The 12676-nt window shown below is 34.9% G+C and overlaps 1 protein-coding gene across 1 annotated transcript in view; it reads left to right on the forward strand.

The window, feature by feature from the left end:
• Nucleotides 1–12676, forward strand: part of LRPPRC (leucine rich pentatricopeptide repeat containing) — a 104906-nt gene that overhangs the window by 19116 nt on the left and 73114 nt on the right. The window contains exons 4-13 of the mRNA XM_032411076.1: nt 28–149; nt 261–319; nt 1023–1109; nt 1972–2098; nt 2451–2595; nt 3061–3206; nt 3458–3563; nt 3645–3752; nt 10089–10207; nt 10607–10700. Of these exons, the coding sequence (XP_032266967.1) occupies nt 28–149; nt 261–319; nt 1023–1109; nt 1972–2098; nt 2451–2595; nt 3061–3206; nt 3458–3563; nt 3645–3752; nt 10089–10207; nt 10607–10700 (1113 nt within the window). The remainder of the gene's footprint in view (nt 1–27; nt 150–260; nt 320–1022; nt 1110–1971; nt 2099–2450; nt 2596–3060; nt 3207–3457; nt 3564–3644; nt 3753–10088; nt 10208–10606; nt 10701–12676) is intronic.

Here is a 12676-nt window from a genome sequence, read left to right on the forward strand (position 1 = left end):
AAAATTTGATTTAAATTTTATTTGTAGGTACTGTGTATGACGTAAGTCACTACAATGCTTTACTTAAAGTCTATCTTCAAAATGAATATAAATTTTCACCAACTGACTTCTTGGCAAAAATGGAGGAAGCAAACATTCAACCAAATCGAGTAGGTAGTTGCTGACATAAATGTTCATTGGTTACGTCACTTTTTTTTTTTTTTTAATCCCAGGAAAAAAGTAGTATTTAAAAAATACTAACTGGCCCATTTCATTGACAGGTGACATACCAGAGGTTGATTGCTGCTTATTGTAATGTGGGGGATATTGAAGGTGCCAGGTATGGAGCTCTATAAATGTATGTTTAAGCAAATACACTGTAAGTCTTGTAAGCCTAGAATATATTCACTCACCTTTTTTTTTTTTTAAAGTTTCTTCTTAGTAAGGGACATTACTTCAGAAGTATTTTAATCTAGCAAATTTGGTAATATGACTTAGATAAAATGTAAAATTGTGTAAGAAGAGAAAGACAAGTGAATATTGCTATTTTAATTAAAACTTTGATTTATTGGAGCAGAGGTTTAAAGCTGCTGAGGTGTACAAAGTTGGGGCTTTAGTCTTTGTAAATTGATACTTCCTCAAGGAAATGTTCTTAGCCATTTAAATTGTATTCATTTATAAAACTAGCAATATTCTATCTTGCTGAGTCGTATAAAATCAGTTGTGACATTTTATTTCTTTGTGTAAAATTTATTGCTACTTTTGGATGGAGGTTTTAGGAAATAAGGGATAAATTGAAATGTATAATTCATTTTTAATTAAATGGATTTTATTAAACTCTATGCTTTTTAAAGTTAAGTAGTAGTATAGAAGAAATAATCAGGTTTTAAAAACTTAACCTGCTATTTTTACCAAGAGTAGTTCAAGATATATAATTTGATATAACAAATAATTTCAGGGAGTGAGATTTTATGTATATATGTCGTAAAAAGTGGTTTTGATGTATATTTTCAAGAAGTATTTTCATTTCTCTTTTGTTGCAGCAAGATTCTTGGATTTATGAAAACCAAGGATCTGCCAGTCACGGAGGCAGTTTTCAGTGCCCTTGTTACGGGGCATGCAAGAGCTGGGTAATGTTCAACCTAAGGTTTTATTCTCTTTTTTTTTTTTTTTTTTAAGATTTTATTTATTTATTTGAGACAGAGAGAATGAGAGAGAGAGAGAGAGCACATGAGAGGGGGGAGGGTCAGAGGGAGAAGCAGGCTCCCTGCCGAGCAGGGAGCCCGATGCGGGACTCAATCCAGGGACTCCAGGATCATGACCTGAGCCGAAGGCAGTCGCTTAACCAACTGAGCCACCCAGGCGCCCCCTAAGGTTTTATTCTCAAGCAAGGCTGGAATTAGAGTAATTGTAGAAGATTCTTAACCCATGTTTATCTATCCTCCTCAAAAATTCTGAGTGTGTGAGATAGACCATGCAACTTTTAAATAACTTAAATGTATCTGTTTCATACAACTTTGATTTGAAAATTCTCATCTTTTAAAAATTGGGCCTGATCCAAAGTAACTGACTTTGTAAAGTCTTTTAACTGCTCTCCTGATGCCCGTGGAAAACAATTTCAGTTTTGAAGAGTAATTTCCTAAATGTTATTCTTCCCTAGAAAGGTAAATTTGAGTCATAGCATACTTGATAAAAGAGGACATGTTAATTTAAGGTCTATGTGATTATTATGCAATTTGGTTTTTTTTTTTTTTTTTTTTTGGAAAAGTTACCTGTAAAATTTGAGATGTTTATTATTTTTGTTATTTCAGAGACCTATAACCATTTTAGTACGTACTTGCTCTTTTCTGATGTCCTTTGCTAATTGTTCTAAATGATTCATAAGAATTTTTAATTTTAATAAGAATAGGGTAATACATTTTAGGTTGAATGATAATATTACATTGGGCAGTGTTGTAGTAATCTATTCTCTTTTCTTTGAATAACTTCCAGAGATATAGAGAATGCAGAAAATATTCTCACAGTGATGAAAGAGGCTGGAATTGAGCCTGGTCCAGACACATACTTAGCATTATTGAATGCGTATGCTGAAAAGGGTGACATTGACCGTGTTAAGCAGGTATGACTTACGTCATGTAAATAAAAATACTTTAAAATCATTTGTATAAGAAATAAAATCATTGGTGTAAGCTTGTGTTCCATTTTGCATGAAGCAGAAAAGTGTAGTTTATATCTGTTTTAAAGGTATTTCTTGTAGGACACTAGTATTGAAGGAGAACTTTTATAGTTTGGTACCTTGGTGTTGATATAACAGTTATTGCTGGAATATAATATTTTCTGTTTTGTAAAAGAAGTCCTAAACCTTTAGATGGTGTATGTTCCTAATTTTTAAAATCTTGGTATTTTATTTGGCTTTAGTTAAAAAATACTGGTTTCTAACTTGTTCTTCTAATTTCTGGAACTGCCTACAGACTCTGGAGAAGGTGGAGAAGTCTGATCTTTACCTTATGGACCGTGATTTATTCCAAATTATTTTTAGTTTCAGTAAAGCTGGGTATTCTCAATATGTCCCAGAAATTTTGGAAAAAATTACATATGAAAGAAGATATATTCCAGGTAGTTTTTAAACATTTATTTTCATGATTTTTCTAAAAATCTGAATTACTGTTCTCTAACAATAGGGGATTGTGGTACATGAACATAGGACTCTTTTAAAAGTCAGCTTAATGAGGGGGGAGGATGGGTTAGCCTGGTGATGGGTATTAAAGAGGGCACGTTCTGCATGGAGCACTGGGTGTTATGCACAAACAATGAATCATGGAACACTACATCTAAAACTAATGATGTAATGTATGAGGATTAACATAACAATAAAAAATTAGAAAAAAAGTCAGCTTAATAAGCTAAACAGCTCGAGTTAATGAACACATGGGAATGTTTTGATTTGGAAGTGTTTCACTATTATTTAGGCAGATAGATCCTTTTGGTATTTGCAGTTCATTAAGTTTGTCTTTCATAGTGGTTGCAGTATAAAAATATTATTCAGTTTGGTAACAGAAAATGTCTTTGTTCTCTTCCCAGATGCAATGAACCTCATTTTACTTTTAGTCACCGAAAAATTGGAAGATACAGCATTCCAAATTTTATTAGCATGTCCTGTATCAAGGGAAGACAGTCTGAGTGACTTTGGCAGTTTCTTTTTGCGACACTGTGTGACTATGAATACGGTATTCTGTCTGTTTTTACTTTGTAGACCGTGTAATAGTCAGTAAAATAAGAGTCTGCAAAATGTAAGAACATATTATGAGATTAGACCAATTATAAGCATTATGAAAACTTTGTTTCTGTGTGTAAGTTTATCGGGTAGAAAGAGGATGAGAGGTTCAAATTTTTCATCCCAGAAGTGGTAGAATGTTTGCAGAAGGTCAAATGGTAGGATCTTTGTGGATCCAGCTGATGTGGTGCCTTTTTTTCCTAGCCTGCAGAGAAGCTGAAAGACTACTGCAAGAAGTTAAAGGAGTCCCAGATGCACACATCTCCTTTGCAATTCACACTTCAGAGCGCTTTACTAGCCAATAAAACCGGTACTATATTCTCATCATTAAGACTGACATAAGTAAGTTTTGCTGAGGTAGCTGTGTAATATTTTATGGTATCTCTTTCAGATTTGGCAAAAGCTCTGATGAAGGCTCTGAAGGAAGAAGGTTTTCCTGTCAGAACTCATTATTTCTGGCCATTGCTAGCTGGACATCAGAAGAAGAAAGATGTTCAAGGTTAGGTTTTGCCTTTTACAGATTTGTAATGGTTCGGAGATCCAGAATAAGTTTCTGCACACATCTAGTTGAATTCTTTGGGAAGGCAAACTTATTTCTGAGTAGTGGATCTTCTGAGAAAATAGAATTGATTTAAATCATAGTTAAGAATCAGGTAAGCATTTTTAAAAACATAGTAGATTTCTTTCATCTTAATTTCATTTCTGACTGTATCTCTGATCTTGATATTCAAACTTGCGGGTGTAGTTTTAAGTAGTTCATTATTTTTAAGTTTTTCAAAAAACTCTTTAGTTCTTGATTTTGCATATACCATTTGAAATTAGTTTGTCTAGCCTTATTCCAGATGAAGTTATACATAATCAAGCCATTTTCTTTTTTTTAATTTTTTATTTTTTTTTATTTTTTTAAAGATTTTATTTATTTATTTGACAGGGAGAGACACAGCGAGAGAGGGAACACAAGCAGGGGGAGTGGGAGAGGGAGAAGCAGGCTCCCCGCGGAGCAGGGAGCCCGATGCGGGGCTCGATCCCAGGACCCTGGGATCCTGACCTGAGCCGAAGGCAGACGCTTAATGACTGAGCCACCCAGGCACCCCAAGCCATTTTCTTTGTGGACCAGTCTCCTTAACTGAGCCGAGTTACAATAATAGGAAAGACAGCAAAACTTTTATTGTAAAATGAGTGCTCATGACCTGACAGCCTGCTGATTGAAGGACAGAAATGTTCAGTCTTTCAGGTTCTTAAGTACATTTAAGCATTTAGCATACTTTTTCCTTGTACACATGGGATGCCTATAGGATATGAATAAGAATTGAACAAATATTAAATTTTAGAGTACAGTGTCTAATTCTTTGGTTTGCATTACTGGTAATTCAGAAAGAGTAGTCTCATAAAAAGATGCTTTTAACAGAAGTACTTCCCCCTTGGGGAAACAAAAAATGGTCTTTTTCATTTTATCTCACAGTATAATGTGCTTTAGAATGAGATGCAGAGTTGTTAGTATGACATTGGGTGACAAACAAAATGCACAAACAACAAAAAAAGTGCTTTTAGCAGACTTTCATATTGCAATTTTATTTTAAATATATAGTCGTCTTCTGGTCTAAAGGAAATAGTGAAACAAGTATTCCCTAATTGTTTCTGGCTATAAAAGTCTCAAAATCCTTTTTAGAAAAATCTTCGTGAAAACAGTATGCTAGTTGATTAACTCTTTGCATATCCTCCAGTTCTGAAAGCTTCAAGAAGTAACCTTTAACCCAGTATTTTTGAACCAGAGAAAGTTCACATCATTCCATGAAAATCTTTGGGCATATTAGTATTGTCCATCTTCACACAGATAAGAAAATACTTTTGAAAATACCCCCTGTTGAAATATTTGTCTGTTCATCAGGAAAATTTGCTTTCTTCAACCTTACGACTGTATCTAGACTTACTGGTTACCACATTTTAGCAACTTAGTAAACATAAAAGAATTCAGGTAATTTCTTTCAATAGTTGTAGCTGAAACTAGTAGAAAAGTGGGCTTTATCTTGAATCCATCCTTTCTTGGGATCTTATAATTTAGATTTCAAAGATGCCTGTTGAAAGCTCACTTTATATTAATGAAACAAATGAGAGCGGCAGAGAGGTTTGGTGACCAACCTTAGGTTCCACACCTAGCTGTCAGTTATGCTGGGATTAGAACTGAGGATTTCTGTTCTTTTAAACACTCTTTTTAAATACCATAGCACCTTCACATTAAACATTTTTAAGTGTTACGCTATATTTTATAAAAAGTCTTAACTATTAAAGTTCGATGCCAGTTTTTGCATTAAGGACATTTTAAAAAGTGCTATCAAGTTTTTTAAGCTTTTATCTGGAAAAATGAAAACCTGAGAAAGGTAACTCGAGAGTACAAGATAGTGTCAGTCGTGTTGCAGTTTTTAAAAAACTGAGTTTCTCCTTTGCAGGAGGCCCAGAAATATAGTAAAGTGTGTATTCTACAATTTTCCTTCATGTAACAACAAAATGGCTCTACATATTCTGTGTGGTTTCTTTAGGATAAGGTAAGAAGGTCACATTTTTATTAGTGCAGTGAACTTGTTCTTCATCCAGAAAAAGTCCTATATAAACTGGTAGAAAGAACAGAAGAAAATTAATGGCTGCAGTGATGGAGCGTATAGAGGAGTGTTTCTCGTAAGGACTAAATAAAACCCTTCAGGAAATCAGAGACAGGTATTTAGAGGTCAGATCATATTGAACCAGGAGTTTTCAACAACACTGTGATCATGTCATACTGAATTCTAGAATTGTTCTGGCTGCCAGTTCAGCCATCACCAACCCCTAAGAAAGAATCTCGGAGCGACTTCCCCCTGGCTCATCTTACTGGTATTTTTCTCTGTGGCACAAATGGAAGAGTCACCACTTAGAATTTTAGCAGATTGGCCTGAATGAGAGGAAATAACCCAGAATGATTGAGGATCTACATCCCTGGGTATATGTGGAAAACATAAAAATCAGAGTATGAAAGGAGTAAAATATAGAAGGAAGGACCAATATGAAAGCTTAAATGCCAGTTGAGTAAAGGGGTTGAATAGAGAATACTTTTCAAAAACTAAGAAATGGCCTCTAATAGAGTGCCCTGGGTAGAGTCTAAAATCATGTGGAGTAAACAGTTATAGTTGGTAAAAATTGTTCAGGTAAACCATTTATCTTTCCCAGAAGTTTGAATTATTTCAGTTCTTATAAAACTTTTTAAATGGAGACTTTCCTCTAGATTCATAAACTTTGTCATGACTCTCTTTGAAATATTTTTATTAGATTGCTTAGTTTAGGTTTTCTAAGTTCACAGAGGTTTGGGATCCATGTTTATATCTAAGTTAATATGTGATTATTTTAGTCTTTTTATTTTAAAAAACATGAATTATATTTTTTAGGAGGAGGTAAGTAGGTATGTGAGATCAATCACCTTTTTTCTCCTTACTGATAAATGTTTCTGTCCTCCCATCATTCAATCAATTATTGAAGTAAATATTTTTGTATTCTCCCTCAGAATGCCTGAGGGAGTGACTGAACTTACTGGATCAGAAGGTGTGGACCCAAACCAGCTTTAGCTTCGGTTAGAAAAATACATAAGTTAAAAATGCTGGCAACACAGGTCATCTATTTTTTTTTTTTTTTAAAAGATTTTGTTTGTTTATTTGATAGAGAGAGACACAGCGAGAAAGGGAACACAAGCAGGGGGAGTGGGAGAGGGAGAAGCAGGCTTCCCGCCGAGCAGGGAGCCTGATGCGGGGCTCGATCCCAGGACCCTGGGATCCTGACCTGAGCTGAAGGCAGACGCTTAACGACTGAGCCACCCAGGCGCCCCAACACAGGTCATCTAAATGAGCAGAAGGAACTCCTCCCCTTAATACACATTATTGGAGAAATAATGAATTAAGAGAATAACATGTATTTGAAGCATAAATATTGGGGTGGAGTGTTTTGTACAGAAATAAGACTCTTCTATTTATAATCAATTTGTTGGCCTATTTTCAGACATTAGAAAATCAGATATATAGTTACCTTATTTTATGTTACATATATTCTTTGTATCATCTAAGGAAATTTAAAAAAATTATTAGGGTATTTTAAGACAGCTAAGATATTAAATCATTATTGTCACTGTTAACATTTATTTAGTATTTTTAGGGTTTCACACATTTTTTCCTTTAAGTGACGACTCTGAGAGCTAAGTAGAGAGATTTATTGTCATCATTCTTGTATTATGGACAAAAAGCTGCTAAAAATCAGTTTTTGGTGGCAGAATAAGGACTTGATCCCAGGAAAAAGCATAGGTTTTTGCATATTTGTGGTGTTACAAGCACCTGCCAGCAACTATGAGACTTGGTTTCTTATTCAAGATATGCCTTTGATCTTGGAGCACTCACTTTAACACTTTTTTTTTTTTTAAGATTTTTTATTTATTCATTTGACAGAGAGAGGAAGAGAGAGAGCACAAGCAGGGGGAGCAGCAGAGGGAAAGTGAGAAGCAGGCTCCTCGCTGAGCAGGGAGCCCGATGTGGGGCTAGATCCTAGAACCCTGGGATCATGACCTGAGCTGAAGGCAGATGCTTAACGACTGAGCCACCCAGGCACCCCTTACTTTAACACTTTTGTTAAAATAAAGATTATTTGACTCCTAAGACCTTCCCGGCTTTATTTATTACAAAAAGAAGTATATCACCCAGTAGACTGAGTTGAAAGCCTTGTTAATATTGTTGACCCCTGAGCAACACAGGTTTGAACTGTGCAGGTCCCCTTATACACGGATTTTTTTTTTTTTTTTAAATAAATACAGTACTGTAAATGTACTTTCTCTTCCTTATGATTTTCATAATATTTTTGTCCTTTAGCTGATTTTAAGACATAGGACATACAAAATATGTGTTAATTGACTATGTTATTGGTAAGGCTTCTGGTTAACAGTAGGCTATTAGTTAAGTTTTTAGGGAGTCAGAAGTGATATGCAGATTTTCAATTGCGCCAGAGCTGGCACCCCTAACCCCTGCGTGTTCAAGAGTCAGCTGTTGATACTGATCAGAACTAAGGTGGTACTAGTATTCTTTTTGTTCAGTATGTTCTGTTTTTCCTCTTGTCCTCAACCTTCCTCTAGGCCTAGATCAAAAGAATTTCTTCCATGCCTGTGGGTAATATTTATAGTTCTTGGTGTTTCTATCCATTCACTAGGCCTAGACTCTTACAGGTCAGAAAAGTGTTCCATTCATTGAGTGCCTTGACACATATTGACTTGCTTAATCTAACATGGATGGCAGTTAGGGAGGATTAAGCCAAGTGTTATTTGATAAAGTGTCTAGAAGGCACAGTTCCTGCCATATTAATGTGGAAGCTCAGAAATTATGGCTCAGAAAGGTGAAGTTACTTGTTCAGATTTACACTGCCATTAAGTGCCAGAACAGGGTTGAAAGCTAGGTCTCATTAAACTTTGAGCTTGTTTTTTTTTTTTTTTTTGTCATTTCACCGGAGAGTCTTCCAGAAACATAGCTATTTACTTTAAACCATGGTCATGAAAGCAGTCGTTATTGATGAGGAAGGACATTGAGGACGTTAGATTAACACAACTCTATTGCTACTCATTGAAAAGCAACTAGCCTTATGCCCTCCTTTCAAATACTTAGTAATCTTTAAGAAGAGCACAGTGTGATTTGCCATTTTTTATGATAGTTACCCATGTTATTACTAGTAATTCCTAGTGAATTGTTAGAAGAATACTTCTACTGAATTTGGCTTTCAAGTATTCTGATGCTTGTTGTGTGCTCTGTGGACTAACTCTATACGCATGTTCTCCTAAATTTTGTCACTAAGCATGTGCTCTGTCTTTTGAGATTTTTTTTTCCATATTAGTATCTTTAAAAATACATTTAAACATCTAAGGTTTTGAAGATCCATTAGGTGATTTTAAATATAATAAACTGTTTAATCTGAATAATAATCTGAATTTTCTCTTAAAGAAATGTGCAGATATTCATAATGTAGTCACACTTGCCTGTGTATTTCTGTACTCAGCGGGAATTTACAATCAAGTATTTGTACTAGAGCTCATTACGTAACAAATTTATAGAAATGTAATTTTTCTGTAGAGGATATGATAGGGTAAAAACAGGGACTTCTAGAGGGAGTATTTTTTTGTTTTGTTGTTTTGTTTTTGTTTTTAAGATTTTATTTATTTGAGTCACCGCTCATCCCTTCCCTCTGCAGTGTTTACTGGGTCCAGTTTTCTTTTTTTTTTTTTTTAAGATTTTATTTATTTATTTGACAGAGAGAGACACAGCAAGAGAGGGAACACAAGCAGGGGGAGTGGGAGAGGGAGAAGCAGGCTTCCCGCCGAGCAGGGAACCTGATGTGGGGCTCAATCCCAGGACCCTGGGATCATGACCTGAGCCGAAGGCAGAAGCTCAATGCCTGAGCCACCCAGGCGCCCCTGGGTCCAGTTTTCTTGTGTCGATCCGTCACTGCTCTGTAATAGCAATGATGTTTTACAATCTCTGTTCATTTGGGTGGCAGAAGCATTAGGCATTTTGCTTAATTATTTTAAACTTTCTTACAGTTGTCATTTCTAAAATATTTCCTTAGCACTTGCTACTGAATTAATAGATGAAGAAAGGAGGAATTAATTTTTTTTTCATTTATCATCTTATTTCCCACTTCTGTTGCTTTTTTGCTTTCTCTTTTTAGACAAACAAAATGAGTAGTTTTTCGTACATTATGATTAAGAAAGTAAATGAACTGAACTTTCTGATCTTTTGTAATGTATTCCAAGTACTTCATCTGTGTGCTTCTAAATTTAATCTTATAGGTATAGTCGAAGTTCTCAAAGCAATGCATGAAATGGGAGTAAGTCCTGATCAGGAGACATATGTAAATTACGTGTTTCCATCCTTTGATAGTGCGAGGTCAGTTCATGCTGTTTTGCAGGTGAGTACAAGCAGGTGTGGTTTTAATTTCATAATTAAAGAGATTTCTTTCCTCCCTAATTGTTAAGTGGTAACCAAAAAAGAAAAGTCATTAAGCTGAGTACTAAAAATGGTCATTGTCTGTATACAATTTTCTAAAGCTTTGTAAAAATACTGTAAAAAAATAAAAGGGTAACAGATTATCTGAATTTGAAGATAAACATTTAATTTGGAATGTTGGAACTCCATCTCATAGCTTTTGCGAAAGTTCAGTTATTCAGTTTACATATTGTTCTAGAAAATGAGTTTTTTTTTTTTAAAGAATAGTGATATAAAGAAATGGGAAAACAGGAAATTTGAATGGCATATCAAAATTATTTTAGCTGAGGTGTATTATCATTGAAATATGCTTTATCCCTAGGAAAATGGATGTCTACCTGAAAGTAATGTATTTTCACAAGCTGAATTGAGAAGTGAAGCAGTTAATGGGAACTTAGCCTATATTTTATCATTTTGTAAGTATGAAACATTAGCAGTAAACTTGACAGGTATTGATTTCAGTTAGTACTGAGGGCATACAGGGTAGTTCATGCCCTCGATACCTACCTCAGGGAAGGTCAGGGTAACTTTACGTGTTTTTTATATGTTTTGCTTAATTCAGACTGATAAGACCGTTTATGAGTTGAACTTGTGGATAATTTGGAAGTAATTTTCAAGTTAAAAGGACCTTGGAGATAACATGGTGGTAGATTAGGACCCAGAAGACTTGAGTTCTGTTTATAATTAAGCCGCTGATTATGGGACCTGGAACAGGTGTTTTTGTTTCAATTTCATGAAATGGGGATAGTTACTTACCTACCTTGTGGGAGTCATTGTGAAAAAAAAAAAATCACTGGAGATACTATGCCTATTATAGCCATTGTTACATGAAGCCCATCTCCTAATCCTCATTAACCAAAACATAGCAGATATTTACTAAACATTTATAAATGCTGTGATGCTTTATAGGACTCATCACATGTCAATAAAATTACCTACATTGATAAATGAAGAAAGGCAGAGAGAGGTTAAATCATTTGGTCAAAGTTAGTGATTGAGCCAGAACCAAGATCTTTTAATTTTAACCTTATTGTTTCACCCTACTACAATTTACTAAATAAGACATTTCTTAAAGTCTTCATTTTTGAACATACCTATGACATTACTTGACCATTTTTATAATCTTGTGAAAAAGATGCCATTTAAAAACAAAACACACAAACATCAGTTTCTAGACCCCTAAAATGTTAGAAGTTAAGCTCGGATTAATGTGCACTCAAATTGTGTAGGTGGAAGCATTGTAAAAACCCTGTTATTGGTAGTTAAAATGGTTCATCTTAATATTGTAAGGGAAAGGCAAAGTGTTCAGGATGAAAAATGATGACTGTTAGAGGTTGTAGTTATTTGAGTTAAAGGTTGGGTAGTAATACCAGCTGCTCTCTGAGGGTATTGATTTTGCCTTTCACTCAGAGTAACGTACAGATTTGCCTTACTGACAGGATGAAAACAGAAGAATTAGCAGAGGAATCTGGGTACCCAAGGTGCATACATGAGAGCTGCTTTTCCCTTTATCATACCATCCTTCCCACTTCGTTGTCAAACCTTGATTTTTCAGACTTGTTTGTTGCTAAGGAAACTAGATGCTTTTTGTCAGCAGCCTTCATCTTGCTGAGATGTTTCTGGTCACCTTTTTAATGAATAAAAACTTGACAGTATTCTGTAAAATACTAATTTGACTAGTATAAAAATAACTTTTTAAGAGGTTGTTTATTAAATTTGAGAAAGAAAAATTCCAGGAACATTAAGAATAAAGAGTACTTCAGGCCACTCCTGTCTGTGCCCTCCCTTCTTGCTTTGATTTACAGGTCTTTGAAGAGCAGTTTAGTTCTATAATTGCTGGTATTCACTGGAGGCAGCTCCTAGGTAGGCACTCTTGGTTACTGCATCACAAGGAATGGCAGGTAGTAGAGTTCTGGCTTATCTTGATCCAGTTTGTGCAGTAGTAGGAAACATTTTCCCACTTCTGTTTGTAGGCATGGAAAATTAATTTGATTAAGCAGTTTAAAGGTTGCTGAAAGACATGTAGTTATGTCTACTTTAAAATTCCTTGAGTGACTGAATGCTGATCATTTAAAAAATGGTTTTTAGATTTGCAAGTGCTGCATAAAACCTTGAGAAACTTACATCTCTGTTCAAGAATATAACACTTGATCTAAAACAATTCTTGTGTGTGGGAGTTAAGTTTTTATTCATATTTAGGAGAGATGAGCAAATACTCCTAAAATCTTCTGTAACTTTTCCCATGAGCTGTTTGTTGTTGTTAAGTTACTCAGGTATCTTGATCTTTTCTAAACTGTATTAATTCTGTTTTCTGAATTTTACATGTACTATGAGCTCCTCTCTAATTCTATCCATCTTGGATCGTTTAGTAACATGACACCTGAAAAGATTA

Source organism: Phoca vitulina, unplaced genomic scaffold (genome assembly GCF_004348235.1).
Source record: "Phoca vitulina isolate PV1807 unplaced genomic scaffold, GSC_HSeal_1.0 scaffold12, whole genome shotgun sequence".
NCBI classification, from domain to species: domain Eukaryota; kingdom Metazoa; phylum Chordata; class Mammalia; order Carnivora; family Phocidae; genus Phoca; species Phoca vitulina.